General features: G+C 44.8%; 1 protein-coding gene across 1 annotated transcript in view; it reads left to right on the top strand.

Annotated features, from left to right (window-relative positions):
- The first annotated feature begins 4,652 nt into the window (after positions 1-4,652).
- Positions 4,653-17,105, top strand: part of xkr4 (XK related 4) — a 43,114-nt gene continuing 30,661 nt past the window's right edge. The window contains exon 1 of the mRNA XM_034182407.1: positions 4,653-5,331. Coding sequence (XP_034038298.1) covers positions 4,700-5,331 — 632 coding nt within the window. The 5' untranslated portion in view covers positions 4,653-4,699. The remainder of the gene's footprint in view (positions 5,332-17,105) is intronic.

Raw genomic sequence — 17,105 nt, forward strand, 5'->3', positions numbered from 1 at the left:
TCTTAGTTTTTTGCAGGAGGAGGATTACTTTGATCAGGAGTAACTATAACTGAAGGATGATGTCTTAGTTTTTTGCGGGAGAAGGATTACTTTGATCAGGAGTAACTATAACTGAAGGATAATGTCTTAGTTTTTGCGGGAGGAGGATTACTTTGATCAGGAGTAACTATATCTAAAGGATGATGTCTTAGTTTTTGCGGGAGGAGGATTACTTTGATCAGGAGTAACTATAACTGAAGGACGATGTCTTAATTTTTTGCAGGAGGAGGATTACTTTGATCAGGAGTAACTATAACTGAAGGACGATGTCTTAGTTTTTGCGGGAGGAGGATTACTTTGATCAGGAGTAACTATAACTGAAGGACGATGTCTTAGTTTTTGCGGGAGGAGGATTACTTTGATCAGGAGTAACTATAACTAAAGGACGATGTCTTAGTTTTTGCGGGAGGAGGATTACTTTGATCAGGAGTAACTATAACTGAAGGATGATGTCTTAGTTTTTTGCAGGAGGAGGATTACTTTGATCAGGAGTAACTATAACTGAAGGATGATGCCTTAGTTTTTTGCAGGAGGAGGATTACTTTGATCAGGAGTAACTATAACTGAAGGATGATGCCTTAGTTTTTTGCAGGAGGAGGATTACTTTGATCAGGAGTAACTATAACTGAAGGATTATGTCTTAGTTTTTGCGGGAGGAGGATTACTTTGATCAGGAGTAACTATAACTGAAGGATGATGTCTTAGTTTTTGCGGGAGGAGGATTACTTTGATCAGGAGTAACTATAACTGAAGGATGATGTCTTAGTTTTTTGCAGGAGAAGGATTACTTTGATCAGGAGTAACTATAACTGAAGGATGATGTCTTAGTTTTTTGCAGGAGAAGGATTACTTTGATCAGAAGTAACTATAACTGAAGGATGATGTCTTAGTTTTTTGCAGGAGGAGGATTACTTTGATCAGGAGTAACTATAACTGAAGGATGATGTCTTAGTTTTTTGCAGGAGAAGGATTACTTTGATCAGGAGTAACTATAACTGAAGGATAATGTCTTAGTTTTTGCGGGAGGAGGATTACTTTGATCAGGAGTAACTATACCTAAAGGATGATGTCTTAGTTTTTGCGGGAGGAGGATTACTTTGATCAGGAGTAACTATAACTGAAGGACGATGTCTTAATTTTTTGCAGGAGGAGGATTACTTTGATCAGGAGTAACTATAACTGAAGGACGATGTCTTAGTTTTTGCGGGAGGAGGATTACTTTGATCAGGAGTAACTATAACTGAAGGACGATGTCTTAGTTTTTGCGGGAGGAGGATTACTTTGATCAGGAGTAACTATAACTAAAGGACGATGTCTTAGTTTTGCGGGAGGAGGATTACTTTGATCAGGAGTAACTATAACTGAAGGATGATGTCTTAGTTTTTTGCAGGAGGAGGATTACTTTGATCAGGAGTAACTATAACTGAAGGATGATGCCTTAGTTTTTTGCAGGAGGAGGATTACTTTGATCAGGAGTAACTATAACTGAAGGATGATGCCTTAGTTTTTTGCAGGAGGAGGATTACTTTGATCAGGAGTAACTATAACTGAAGGATTATGTCTTAGTTTTTGCGGGAGGAGGATTACTTTGATCAGGAGTAACTATAACTGAAGGATGATGTCTTAGTTTTTGCGGGAGGAGGATTACTTTGATCAGGAGTAACTATAACTGAAGGATGATGTCTTAGTTTTTTGCGGGAGAAGGATTACTTTGATCAGGAGTAACTATAACTGAAGGATGATGTCTTAGTTTTTTGCAGGAGAAGGATTACTTTGATCAGGAGTAACTATAACTGAAAGATGATGTCTTAGTTTTTAGCAGGAGGAGGACTACTTTGATCAGGAGTAATTATTACTGAAGGATGATGTCTTAGTTTTTGCGGGAGGAGGATTACTTTGATCAGGAGTAACTATAACTAAAGGACAATGTCTTAATTTTTTGCAGGAGGAGGATTACTTTGATCAGGAGTAACTATAACTGAAGGACGATGTCTTAGTTTTTGCAGGAGGAGGATTACTTTGATCAGGAGTAACTATAACTGAAGGACGATGTCTTAGTTTTTGTGGGAGGAGGATTACTTTGATCAGGAGTAACTATAACTGAAGGATGATGTCTTAGTTTTTTGCAGGAGGAGGATTACTTTGATCAGGAGTAACTATAACTGAAGGATTATGTCTTAGTTTTTGCGGGAGGAGGATTACTTTGATCAGGAGTAACTATAACTGAAGGATGATGTCTTAGTTTTTTGCGGGAGAAGGATTACTTTGATCAGGAGTAACTATAACTGAAGGATGATGTCTTAGTTTTTTGCAGGAGAAGGATTACTTTGATCAGGAGTAACTATAACTGAAGGATGATGTCTTAGTTTTTTGCAGGAGGAGGATTACTTTGATCAGGAGTAACTATAACTGAAGGATGATGTCTTAGTTTTTTGCAGGAGAAGGATTACTTTGATCAGGAGTAACTATAACTGAAGGATAATGTCTTAGTTTTTGCGGGAGGAGGATTACTTTGATCAGGAGTAACTATACCTAAAGGATGATGTCTTAGTTTTTGCGGGAGGAGGATTACTTTGATCAGGAGTAACTATAACTGAAGGACGATGTCTTAATTTTTTGCAGGAGGAGGATTACTTTGATCAGGAGTAACTATAACTGAAGGACGATGTCTTAGTTTTTGCGGGAGGAGGATTACTTTGATCAGGAGTAACTATAACTGAAGGACGATGTCTTAGTTTTTGCGGGAGGAGGATTACTTTGATCAGGAGTAACTATACCTAAAGGATGATGTCTTAGTTTTTTGCAGGAGAAGGATTACTTTGATCAGGAGTAACTATAACTGAAGGATAATGTCTTAGTTTTTGCGGGAGGAGGATTACTTTGATCAGGAGTAACTATACCTAAAGGATGATGTCTTAGTTTTTGCGGGAGGAGGATTACTTTGATCAGGAGTAACTATAACTGAAGGACGATGTCTTAATTTTTTGCAGGAGGAGGATTACTTTGATCAGGAGTAACTATAACTGAAGGACGATGTCTTAGTTTTTGCGGGAGGAGGATTACTTTGATCAGGAGTAACTATAACTGAAGGACGATGTCTTAGTTTTTGCGGGAGGAGGATTACTTTGATCAGGAGTAACTATAACTGAAGGACGATGTCTTAGTTTTTGCGGGAGGAGGATTACTTTGATCAGGAGTAACTATAACTGAAGGATGATGTCTTAGTTTTTTGCAGGAGGAGGATTACTTTGATCAGGAGTAACTATAACTGAAGGATGATGTCTTAGTTTTTGCGGGAGGAGGATTACTTTGATCAGGAGTAACTATAACTGAAAGATGATGTCTTAGTTTTTAGCAGGAGGAGGACTACTTTGATCAGGAGTAATTATTACTGAAGGATGATGTCTTAGTTTTTGCGGGAGGAGGATTACTTTGATCAGGAGTAACTATAACTGGAGGATGATGTCTTAGTTTTTGCGGGAGGAGGATTACTTTGATCAGGAGTAACTATAACTGAAGGATGATGTCTTAGTTTTTGCGGGAGAAGGATTACTTTGATCAGGAGTAACTATAACTGAAGGATGATGTCTTAGTTTTTTGCAGGAGAAGGATTACTTTGATCAGGAGTAACTATAACTGAAAGATGATGTCTTAGTTTTTAGCAGGAGGAGGACTACTTTGATCAGGAGTAATTATTACTGAAGGATGATGTCTTAGTTTTTGCGGGAGGAGGATTACTTTGATCAGGAGTAACTATAACTGAAGGATGATGTCTTAGTTTTTGCGGGAGGAGGATTACTTTGATCAGGAGTAACTATAACTGAAGGATGATGTCTTAGTTTTTGCGGGAGAAGGATTACTTTGATCAGGAGTAACTATAACTGAAGGATGATGTCTTAGTTTTTTGCAGGAGAAGGATTACTTTGATCAGGAGTAACTATAACTGAAAGATGATGTCTTAGTTTTTAGGAGGAGGAGGATTACTTTGATCAGGAGTAATTATTACTGAAGGATGATGTCTTAGTTTTTGCGGGAGGAGGATTACTTTGATCAGGAGTAACTATAACTGAAAGATGATATCTTAGTTTTTAGCAGGAGGAGGACTACTTTGATCAGGAGTAATTATTACTGAAGGATGATGTCTTAGTTTTTGCGGTAGGAGGAGGATTACTTTGATCAGGAGTAACTATAACTGAAGGATGATGTCATAGTTTTTGTGGGAGGAGGATTACTTTGATCAGGAGTAACTATAACTGAAGGATGATGTCATAGTTTTTGTGGGAGGAGGATTACTTTGATCAGGAGTAACTGTAACGAAAGGATGATGTCATGGTTTTTGGTGTGTGGAGGAGGCAGATGGCTGCAGACAACCTCCGGCTCCATCTTCATCTCTGCCTCAGCTGACGTCATCAACCGAACAGAACCTCACGCACGGACACATGGACGAACGCATCGACGCGTGCACGGCGTGTGCTTTCTTTGCTGTTTTGATTTTATATTATGAGCAGGCGGACCTACGGAGGAACTAGCCCCGCCCAAAGAGGAGCAGGAGCAGCACGAGGAGGAGGAGGAGGAGGAGGGGGGACGCGCAGAAGGCTGTCGGCGGAGGGAGGAAGAGGAGGGAGGAGGAATCGAGCCGCGGGTCCACATTAGTCCGGTGATGATGGCCGCTAAGTCGGACGGGGTGCTGAAAATGAAGAAGAGCGACGTTGCCTTCACCCCCCTGCAGAACTCGGAACATTCCGGATCGGTGCAGGGCCTCCACCCGGGCCAGCCGGACTCCTCCGGTACCGGGGACGCGGACTTGGCTAACGGAGAGTCGCGGTGCTGCGGTGGCGGCGCGCGCTCGGCGGCGGGCCGCGAGCAGCGCTACTCGCTGTGGGACTGTCTGTGGGTCGTGGCCGCCGTGGCCGTGTACGTGGCCGACGTGGGCACCGACGTGTGGCTGTCGGTGGATTATTACCTCCGCCGGGACTACTGGTGGTTCGGCCTGACGCTGTTCTTCGTGGTGCTCGGTTCGTTCTCGGTGCAGCTCTTCAGCTTCAGATGGTTCGTGCACGACTTCGGCGCGGACGAGGGGCCGCACGCGGCCGCCGACTGCTCCCACATGGACGGCAACAAGCTTCTGAGCGGCTCGGCGTCACACGGCGACGTGACGGCCCCGCAGAGGCAGGCGTCCACCGGCAGCAAGAACGGCACCGGCAGCAGCGGCACGCGCTCCGCCGCGCGCTCCTTCTGCGTCTGGTTCGGCCAGTCCCTGGTCCACGTCCTGCAGATGGGCCAGATATGGAGGTACGGAGGCCGGCCGTGCGTGCGTGTGCGTGTGTGTGCGGTGGGCGGATGAAGCAGCGGGGGTTCCTGCAGCGCGGTGACGGACGGGCTGTAGCTTCCCCCTCCGAGGACTCTATGACGTCACACACGGCCAATCCTACGTGTCACAAGTCTTCACGCAAAGTGACACCACAGACAAAGTCCGGTTCTGGTCAGGTCCCCAAAGCCCAAAGCCGGCTTCACTTCTGAATTACCGTTTCTGAACGTCACAACCAAATTAGAAAGATCACTGAAACAGATCCAGATCACAGATCCAGATTAACATTCCAAATCACAGATCCAGATCGCCAATCCAACTTTATTCCTTCCATTTCCAAAACACCAAGACAACAGTAAACACTCCTGATCAGAACCATTTTTCTACACAACTACACTGTATGATCCGTACACACCGCTTGTGATTGTTTTAAAACTCCTTTTTAAACCTTGTTGAATTCACACAGCACCAAACACACACACACACACGTGCTAGGATCATACAGCTTTATCACATAGTGTTTGTGTCGTTCAGATGTGTTCTTTTCCTCTCGTGTCAGTGGACCTGCTGAATCAGGCCACGCCATTGGCTGGCCAGGCGGTCGCCATCTTATGTAGGTAAAAATATGTGGCTGTGGCTGAACAGTGGTTGGAGCTGCATTTAATTTGAAAATCTTTTTCATAAAAAAAATTTTCAGAACACAAAAATACATCTTGTTTGTTAGGTATGGACAAACAACCTGGTTTCACGGCAAGTCGTGATTCAGCAGCACGAAATATACATTAATCTATTGGTTCGTGTTATTGTGACGAAAAGCGCCATTCATTCCGTGATGGCTGCACGAACTTAAAAGTGAAGCGGGGGGGGGGTCAGGGGTGGTTATGGTTAGGGTGGGGGGAAAGAGTAAGATTAGGTTATGGTTAAGGTTAGGGTCAGGGGTAGGAGTAGGATTAGTAATAGTGAGTTATAAAAAAAAAAACCCTGTCACAAAAATTTAACTCATTTCGTTACGGGAGCACAAAAAAAAAACATGACTGGGCTGTGACAAACCACAATAATTATTTAAAATACCAATATTCATATTTACTGTGAACCAGAGGTGGGACAAAGTCACCATCAAGTCAGTCTCAAGTCATCAGTCAGCAAGTCCCAAGTCAAGTCTCAAGTCATAATAACCACCAGTTGTTTGCAACAGAGGCGATTTTAGAATTCCAGTTTTAGGGGTGCTTAGCACATTTTTAAAATGTTTAAAATCTAGTTGTCCAGAAATACAATTTCCCATGATTTCAGAGTGAAAACATTGCTTGTACAAGTAAAAGCTGCATTCACTGTCAGAATGATAAAAAACAAAACAAAAACGCATATTAGCACTGGATAACAGCCCATACATAAAATTCCTGCATTCTGGTGAAGTTTATGTAACAAATAATTTAATCTCCTAATGTGGTGAGGGCAAATAGTAATTGCAACTTAGGAGCAGGTCTGAAATATTCAGAGGCTGAGTACAGTATATTATCCTTGTTTTTATATTAGTCTTATGAGCCTATAGTTATTGAAGATTTTTTGATTTCATCTTAACAGATTATTAAGTCATAGTACTTAGTACAGAACACTCACCCTGGTATCACTTTTCAATTACATTTAGACAGTTTTAGGCATTACTTAGATTGTGTTTTAGTTTTGGCTATTCATTTATTTATTATACAATCTGACTGATGTCTCGGTTTTTCTGGCAGCACGCACATCCACATCGTAAGTCATAAAAATACAGTAGTTGCAGTTGTTATGATCAGTGAGGTTTTAGTGCCGTGTGCAGGAGGACCTGGTTTAGCACAGTGACAGCAGCACTCCACTATGAGGCTGGATGGAGAACACAGATGTATACTGCACATAAATGGGTTCAGGATAAGAAATATATGAATATGAATTATTTATTGAATTAACAACAAAGGATAGAAAGGACAGGCAAGATCTAATGAAGTCATTAAAAGTAATAAAAATAAAAATGTGTGACCTAAAAGTCAGAATTCATACCAAAACACCAGTAACACAAGTAAGACACCTCCACAGTCTGATACACATATTCAAGTTACCCTTAGCTTCACTTTCCATCCTTTGCTATTCTCAATGTCCATATCTACTATCACATAAGGTCTATAGAGTGCACAAACCTCACCTGAAGCTTTTTTTTGCTTTTGAAAAAAATGCTCTGATATCCATCACTGCACTGCAGGCTTGGTTTGCCACTTACTGCCAACAAATAAAAATACAAAATGAGTTTTATGATTTATGCCTTTTTAGCAGGAATTTAAATTATTCACTTATTATCATGCTGTGCATTAAACTTTGTGGTAAAGTTTACCGTCTTAATTCTGAAATACTTAGTTAAGGACCTTAACTAAGCATTTCAGACTGGACTATTGTAATTCATTATTATCAGGTTGTCCTAAAAGTTCCCTAAAAGCCTTCAGTTAATTCAAAATGCTGCAGCTAGAGTACTGACGGGGACTAGAAGGAGAGAGCATATCTCACCCATATTGGCCTCTCTTCATTGGCTTCCTGTTAATTCTAGAATAGAATTTAAAATTATTCTTCTTACTTATAAGGTTTGAATAATCAGGTCCCATCTTATCTTAGGGACCTCGTAGTACCATATCACCCCAATAGAGCGCTTCGCTCTCAGACTGCAGGCTTACTTGTAGTTCCTAGGGTTTGTAAGAGTAGAATGGGAGGCAGAGCCTTCAGCTTTCAGGCTCCTCTCCTGTGGAACCAGCTCCCAATTCAGATCAGGGAGACAGACACCCTCTCTACTTTTAAGATTAGGCTTAAAACTTTCCTTTTTGTTAAAGCTTATAGTTAGGGCTGGATCAGGTGACCCTGAACCATCCCTTAGTTATGCTGCTATAGACTTAGACTGCTGGGGGTTCCCATGATGCACTGTTTCTTTCTCTTTTTGCTCTGTATGCACCACTCTGCATTTAATCATTAGTGATCGATCTCTGCTCCCCTCCACAGCATGTCTTTTTCCTGGTTCTCTCCCTCAGCCCCAACCAGTCCCAGCAGAAGACTGCCCCTCCCTGAGCCTGGTTCTGCTGGAGGTTTCTTCCTGTTAAAAGGGAGTTTTTCCTTCCCACTGTAGCCAAGTGCTTGCTCACAGGGGGTCGTTTTACATAATTATTGTATGGCCTTGCCTTACAATATAAAGCGCCTTGGGGCAACTGTTTGTTGTGATTTGGCGCTATATAAAAAAAAAAAATGAATTGAATTGAACTAAGCATTTAAGGTCAGATCTGTGTACATGATATTTGATGTAGGAGAGTGATTTGTTCATGGAAGCTACACACTTTGAAGGGCCAGCACCATTTAGTAGGACACACACCAATTAGCTAAACTGCAGGATTGTCTTACAGACATAAAGACATGGATGACCTCTAATTTCCTGCTTTTAAACTCAGATAAAACTGAAGTTATTGTACTTGGCCCCACAAATCTTAGAAGCATGGTCTCTAACCAGATCTTTACTCTGGATGGCATTTCCCTGACCTCCAGTAATACTGTGAGAAATCTTGGAGTCATTTTTGATCAGGATATGTCATTCAAAGCGCATATTAAACAAATATGTAGGACTGCCTTTTTGCATTTACGCAATATCTCTAAAATCAGAAAGGTCTTGTCTCAGAGTGATGCTGAAAAACTAATTCATGCATTTATTTCCTCTAGGCTGGACTATTGTAATTCATTATTATCAGGTTGTCCTAAAAGTTCCCTAAAAAGCCTTCAGTTGATTATAAATGCTGCAGCTAGAGTACTGACGGGGACTAGCAGGAGAGAGCATATCTCACCCATATTGGCCTCTCTTCATTGGCTTCCTGTTAATTCTAGAATAGAATTTAAAATTCTTCTTCTTACTTATAAGGTTTTGAATAATCAGGTCCCATCTTATCTTAGGGACCTCGTAGTACCATATTACCCCATTAGAGCGCTTCGCTCTCAGACTGCAGGCTTACTTGTAGTTCCTAGGGTTTGTAAGAGTAGAATGGGAGGCAGAGCCTTCAGCTTTCAGGCTCCTCTCCTGTGGAACCAGCTCCCAATTCAGATCAGGGAGACAGATACCCTCTCTACTTTTAAGATTAGGCTTAAAACTTTCCTTTTCGCTAAGGCTTATAGTTAGGGCTGGATCAGGTGACCCTGGACCATCCCTTGGTTATGCTGCTTTAGACGTAACTGTGGGGGGGTTCCCATGATGCACTGTTTCTTTCTCTTTTTGCTCTGTATGCATCACTCCGCATTTAATCATTAGTGATCGATCTCTGCCCCCTTCCACAGCATGTCTTTTTCCTGGTTCTTTCCCTCGGCCCCAGCCAGTCTCAGCAGAGGACTGCCCCTCCCTGAGCCTGGTTCTGCTGGAGGTTTCTTCCTGTTAAAAGGGAGTTTTTCCTTCCCACTGTGGCCAGGTTCTTGCTCACAGGGGGTCGTTTTGACCGTTGGGGTTTTTCGTAATTATTGTGTGGCCTTGCCTTACAATATAAAGCGCCTTGGGGCAACTGTTTGTTGTGATTTGGCGCTATATAAAAAAAGGTTGATTGATTGATTGATTGATTTAGTAGCTGACAAATGAAATCAAATCAAATAAATTTTATTTATATAGCGCCAAATCACAACAAACAGTTGCCCCAGTGCGCTTTATATTGTAAGGCAAAAGCCATACAATAATTACAGAAAAACCCCAACGGTCAAAACGAGCCCCTATGAGCAAGCACTTGGCGACAGTGGGAAGGAAAAGAAAGAAACCTCCAGCAGAACCAGGCTCAGGGAGGAGCAGTCTTCTGCTGGGACTGGTTGGGGCTGAGGGGAGAGAATCAGGAAAAAGATGCTGTGGAAGAGAGCAGAGATCAATCACCAATGATTAAAAGCAGAGTGGTGCATACAGAGCAAAAAGAGGTGAATAAAAAGAAACACTCAGTGCATCATGGGAACCCCCCAGCAGTCTAAGTCTATAGCAGCATAACTAAGGGATGGTTCAGGGTCACCTGATCCAGCCCTAACTATAAGCTTTTTCAAAAAGGAAAGTTTAAGCCTAATCTTAAAAGTAGAGAGGGTGTCTGTCTCCCTGATCTGAATTGGGAGCTGGTTCCACAGGAGAGGAGCCTGAAAGCTGAAGGCTCTGCCTCCCATTCTACTCTTACAAACCCTAGGAACTACAAGTAAGCCTGCAGTCTGAGAGCGAAGCGCTCTATTGGGGTGATATGGTACTATGAGGTCCCTAAGATAAGATGGGACCTGATTATTCAAAACCTTATAAGTAAGAAGAAGAATTTTAAATTCTATTCTAGAATTAACAGGAAGCCAATGAAAAGAGGCCAATATGGGTGAGATATGCTCTCTCCTTCTAGTCCCCGTTAGTACTCTAGCTGCAGCATTTATAATTAACTGAAGGCTTTTTAGGGAACTTTTAGGACAACCTGATAATAATGAATTACAATAGTCCAGCTTAGAAGAAATAAATGCATGAATTAGCTTTTCAGCATCACTCTGAGACAAGACCTTTCTAATTTTAGCGATATTGCGCAAATGCAAAACAGTCCTACATATTTGTTTAATATGCGCATTGAATGACATATCCTGATCAAAAATGACTCCAAGATTTCTCACAGTATTACTAGAGGTCAGGGTAATGCCATCCAGAGTAAGGATCTGGTTAGACACCATGTTTCTAAGATTTGTGGGGCCAAGTACAATAACTTCAGTTTTATCTGAATTTAAAAGCAGGAAATTACAGGATTTAGTTGAAAAAAAGACAACACTGAATCAGTCTTACATTTGACCACGCACAGCGCGCACTAATTTGTAGAGCAATATACTGTGTTTAGCGATAGGTAGCTAGGTGAGTAAAATAAGCACTTTTCAGAAAGTTGCACTTGCTCTTCACATTCAGAGACATAAACTGTGAATAAACACCTCGCAAATGTGACAGTCACCTGGCAATCACTTGACAGCATGGCTGGGCGAGGTTACCACCAGCGCTCACAGGACAGCACCTCTGCTAAATGAGCGCCACCCGCAGCAGCACCACACAACACAAACACAGGCCAGAGCAGAGAGATGAATGTAGGCGCGCTTCGTGGATTGAACCATTTGCCCAAGAAGGGGAGATGATCAGATTACTGTGTTCTTCTAATACATATTTTGGCATAATGCTTGAAATAGGTTGTTTAAAAAATAGTAGTATAGAAGCATATATATATACAGGGTTCTAGCTAGGATAAAATTTTAGTGTAGTGGTAATGTCGAGGGAGCGAAGCGACCGGGGGGGGGGGGGGGGGGGGGGTTGATGGTGTGGAAGGGGGGAAGCTTTTGAAAATTCAATGTAAAAATTGGCCATTCAGCCCACGTCCCTTCATCATGTCCAGAAGGCTGGGGAAGTTTGTTGAGTGGGCAGTCTCATTCTGGGTTAGCCAGTACGGCCCTCAGTGAGGCAGTCGGAGTCCGTGCACATTTTTAAGTCAAGACTTAAAACCTATTTTTATTCTCTTTCTTATGAGTAGTTTTTGTTTTGTTATGTTTTATTCTTTTATTTCTGTTTTTAATTAGGTATTTGAATTTTTTTATTTTTATTTATTTATTTTAATTTTTTATGTTGAACTGTTCTGTGTGAGGCACCCTGAGACGGCTTTTGTTGTAATTTGGCGCTTTATAAGCTGATTAAGTTGAAATTGAACAACATTTTATTGAGTCTTCAAGTAAATAAATATGAAATTGGTTACTGGATCCTTAAACTCTGGACATAATAAACTCTACATGGTGGATCCTTGATCTCTGGACATAAACAGAAATAAAATCTGTTAGTTTTTGTCAAAAGCATTTCCTTTCAGACATTATTATTGGCATGAATGTGTTTCCATACCTATGAGCTGAGCTCTTGCTGCAGATGTGCTGCAGGCCACGTTTATAAAGAATGCAGGACGTCTCATTTTGGGAAGAAAAAACGTTTTAGTCGACTGTAGTTTATTGTCTGTATTGCAACGTTTGTAAAAGGTGTAATTTTATTTAAAGCGGCGATTCGTTTTGAAGTTATTAAATCCGAGCGGACTCTGTCTCGGTAGAGAGCCGCGCAGGGTTTAAAGCTGGGACAACGGAACGGAGGATGATTCTCGTTTCTCGAGTGCAAGACAAGAGTCCCAGTTAGTGACTTTAATCCACACAAAAGTGACTCATGATATTTTAATGGCTTTCAGAGGGGTTAAGAAGCAGACTTACCACTTCTGAAGCACAGCGAATCAAAGAGCCATGAGCCATTGAATCTAAGCATTGCTTTGATTGCAAAGCATTGCTTTGATTCATGCTTCAAAGTGGAGTCGCGCTGCAGAAACGGTTGATTACAGACCCTGTATTTAAAATCGTAAGGGTCCAAAATTATAGCGTAACGGGCCGTAACACAAGTTTGCGCTAGCTAGAACCCTGATATATATATTTTTAGGGGTTTTAGGGGTGCTTAAAATATATTTAGGGGTGCTTGAGCACCCCTAAAAATAGGCTAACTCTGCCCCCGGTTTGTAAGCTGACTTGAGACTTGATGACTTGAGAGTGACTTGATGGTGACTTCATCCCACCTCTGCTGTAACCTCTTACCATAAAAGAAGTCAGAATATTGCAAAGAAAAACTCACAAATAATATTGTTAATTATAGCAATGTCACCATCTTTTTTATTGGCTGGGGGAGGGCGGTTTAGAGCGGTTGCTTTAAGTCTAAAAGATCCTTGGTAAAAATCCCTGTCAGACCCTTGGGCTTGGTCCTTAATCCCTAAATTGATGTGCATTTGAGTGCCTCACATTGTACCACGCTGACGTGTGTGTGTGTGTGTGTGTATATGGGTGACTGTGAGGCATTGCCTTAAAATGCATTGAGCGTGAATGTGTTCAGTAAATGCAGCTCATTTACGATTTTATCCATCCATGTTTATTCTGTTTAAGAGTCACAGTGTTGGGAAAGTGTAGGGACATGGACCCACAACAGGGGGCGTAAATGAACGGACAATGGAATAAGCCAAAATATAACAATTTAATGTTGTGAATGTGCACAACAGAAAAACAGACGAACACAATTTAGAATTGCAGTCAATAATACAAGGTGACGTGTGGGCAGGCTCGAGGATAGAAGACGCCTGTCCAGAGAAGAGCCGGATCCCACACGCTTTCCACTGCCAGCGGATCTGGAGCACACCGGAGCCACCAAGCGCTGAGTCCCCAGGTGGCCACTGCCTCCGACTGTCAGATCTGGTACTGCTGGCAGGAAGAACAGACAGGTGATGGTGGGTGCGTGAACACCCAGCAAACAGTCAGTAGAAGGGTGGGAAACACCTCCACCTCTTAATCACAATACTCCCGAAATAAATGCAGATCCTGATGTCACACTAGCAGTCCACAACCGAGGAGCGGAGTACGCCAACTCCCCAAACACAACGACTACTCTTTAGCGTACAAAAGGTTCGTCTGCAAAGTTAGGGATTACACACACAGAAGTAAAGACGTTACGTTACTACTGTAATGTTTTTGCAGGCTGAGCAGTTTACCTGACGGGTAGACGATTTCTCGGCAGGAAGGTGGAGTTGCTGCCCAGCTTTTATGGGATGTGGTGATTGATGATTGATGTGTGACAGCTGTCACTCCTGGCTGCTCCTGGGAGGTGGCAGCTCCCTCTCGTGCCCGAAGCCCGCACTTCAGGCAGGGCGCCCTCTGGTGATGGGCCAGCAGTACCTTCTCTTCAGCGGCCCACACAACAGGACCCCCCCCTCAACGGGCGCCTCCTGGCACCCGACCAGGTTTGTCCGGATGTCTGCGGTAGAAATCGGCCAGGAGGGCCGGGTCCAGGATGAAGCTCCTCTTCGCCCAGGAGCGTTCTTCGGGTCCATAACCCTCCCAGTCCACCAGATACTGGAATCCCTGGCCCTGTCGACGGACGTCCAGGAGCCTGCGCACAGTCCAAGCAGGCTCCCCATCGATGATCCGGACAGGAGGCGGCACCGGTCCGGGGGTGCAGAGGGAAGAGGTGTGGTACGGCTTGATGCGGGAGACATGGAAGACTGGGTGAATCTGCAGTGAAGCTGGCAGCTTCAGCTTCACTGCGGCCGGGCTGAGGACCTTGAGGATTGAGAATGGGCCAATGTAACGGTCTTTCAGTTTCTGGGATTCCACTTGTAATGGGATGTCCTTTGTTGACAGCCAAACCTCCTGCCCGGGCTGGTATGCAGGGGCCGGGGAACGCCGGCGGTCTGCATGGGCCTTGGCCCTCGTCCGGGCTTTGAGTAGGGCACAGCGGGCAATGCGCCACACCCGACGGCACCTCCTCAGATGGGCCTGGACCAAGGGCACCCCGACCTCTCCCTCCACAAGCGGAAACAATGGGGGCTGGTATCCCAAACATACTTCAAATGGGGAGAGGCCGGTGGCAGATGAAACTTGGCTGTTGTGAGCGTACTCGATCCAGGCCAGATGGTTGCTCCAGGCCGTCGGGTGCGCGGAGGTCACGCAGCGGAGGGCCTGCTCCAAATCCTGGTTTGCCCGCTCTGCCTGTCCATTTGTCTGGGGATGGTACCCGGACGAGAGGCTTACGGTGGCCCCCAGTGTTATGTTTCGGACGCGGTCGGAGCACCGACCCAGCATTTGAAAGGACCCAGCATAAAATAAGCAGAGCACGGTTCAAAGGATAACAGAATTTAATAAACATAACAGTGTGTGCAGTGCTAAACAACTAAAAAGTCCGCGGTCTGGTGAGGTGGAAACACGGCGCGCTCTCAACAGCGCAAACGGTCCAGAGCCACAGCAGTTCGGACCCAGGGACCCCACCGACACCCCCCAGGTGGCCGCGACAAACCAAGTCTGTGAAGAAAGAAAACATGAGGTGAGTCCAACTCCACACAGAGAGACACAACTCAAAGGTGCACGCAATCAGCAAACACTTCCTGGCTTAAATCTATACATCAGCTTCTTACCCTGCAGGCACGGAACAACTCCACTGCAGAAGCTGATTAGACAATTAGCATAACGTGACAGCTCACTAACACAAGGTGTGAGGGACACCAAATCCACTGTCATTACTTCATAAAAGTCACCAAAACCAAATTACCTCAGGAAGTGTGCTGAAGAGCGTGAGACCTCACCCAATCCTCCTTCACAGACTGTGGCGTCAAACCTGGAGCGGTCTCTGCATCCGTGATGGTGAGATTGTTCTCCTCACGTCGATCTCACACGTCTGCTCACAAGGTCGAGTCTCTGGCAATCACACACTGTGCATTCAAGGTTTAAATGCAGCAATCTCTGATCAAGACAAAATACACCACAGCTGTGAGTCCTGATGACCTGCACGTGAAAACAAGCCTCAGGTGTTCAGGGTGAGGTCCTAATGCTCAGCCACTCAGTCCTGAATGCATACCACCTGGTGGGAGAAACAGAAAACAAAAACCAAGCCAGCCAAACACCCCAGCCCACAACACCCAGTTCCCTACAGAAACTCCTCCAGACTTGCAAGGAGAACTGGGGACCACGGTCTGAGACGATGTCGGATGGAATCCCATGCAGACGTACGACATAGTGTACCAGGAGGTCTGCGGTCTCCTGGGCCTTTGGGAGCTTCGGGAGGGCCACGAAGTGAGCCGCCTTGGAGAACCGGTCCACTGTCGGGAGGATGGTGGTCATGCCCTGGGACGGCGGGAGGCCCGTGATGAAGTCCAGGCCAGTGTGGGACCAGGGGTGATGAGGCACAGGCAACGAATGGAGGAATCCTTGTGTTTTTTGATGGTCTGCCTTGCCCCTGGCGCAGGTGGTACAGGCCTGGACATATTCCCGGACGTCGGCTTCCATGGATGCCCACCAGAAGCGCTGCCAGACCACTGCCACGGTTCTTCGCACCCCTGGATGACAGGAGAGCTTGGAACCGTGACAGAAGTCCAGGACTGCAGCTCTGGCATCTGGCGGGACGTGAAGTCTGTTCTTCTGGCTTGTCCCCGGGTCCGGCTTCCATGCCAGGGCCTCCCGGACGGTCTTCTCCACGTCCCAGGTGAGGGTGGCCACGATAGTGGACTCGGGGATGATGGGATCCGATGGATCTGATAGCTCGGTTTTGACTTCTCTTCTCTTCTCTTCATGGACCCGGGACAGGGTGTCAGATCACTGGTTCTTGGTCCCGGGGCGGTAGGTGATCTGGAAGTCAAAATGCCCGAAGAACAGTGACCAGCAGGCTTGCCTGGGGTTCAGACGCCTGGCGGTCCGGATGTACTCCAGGTTCCGATGGTCCGTGAAAACCGTAAATGGTACCGCAGCTCTCTCCAACAGGTGTCTCCACTCCTCAAGAGCCTCTTTCACCGCTAGGAGTTCCCACGTCATAGTTCCGCTCTGCCGGGGTCAACCTGCGGGAAAAATAGGCACAAGGGTGGAGGATCTTATCGGACTCCCTACTCTGGGACAGCACGGCTCCTATCCCTGAGTCAGAGGCATCCACTTCAACGATAAACTGGCGATTGGGATCAGGCTGCATGAGAACCGGCGTTTCAACTCCCTAAACGCGGCGTCGCACCAATCCGACCAGGTGAAGGGGACTTTAGTGGAGGTAAGGGCCGTCAGGGGGCTAACTACCTGGCTGTAACTCTTGATGAACCTTCGGTAGAAATTTGCGAAGCCGAGGAACTGCTGCAGTTTACTACGGCTCCTCGGTTTGGGCCAATCTCTCACCGCCGCAACCTTGGCTGGATCAGGGGCGATGGAG

The sequence above is a fragment of the Thalassophryne amazonica genome, chromosome 12 (genome assembly GCF_902500255.1).
Source record: "Thalassophryne amazonica chromosome 12, fThaAma1.1, whole genome shotgun sequence".
NCBI lineage: Eukaryota > Metazoa > Chordata > Actinopteri > Batrachoidiformes > Batrachoididae > Thalassophryne > Thalassophryne amazonica.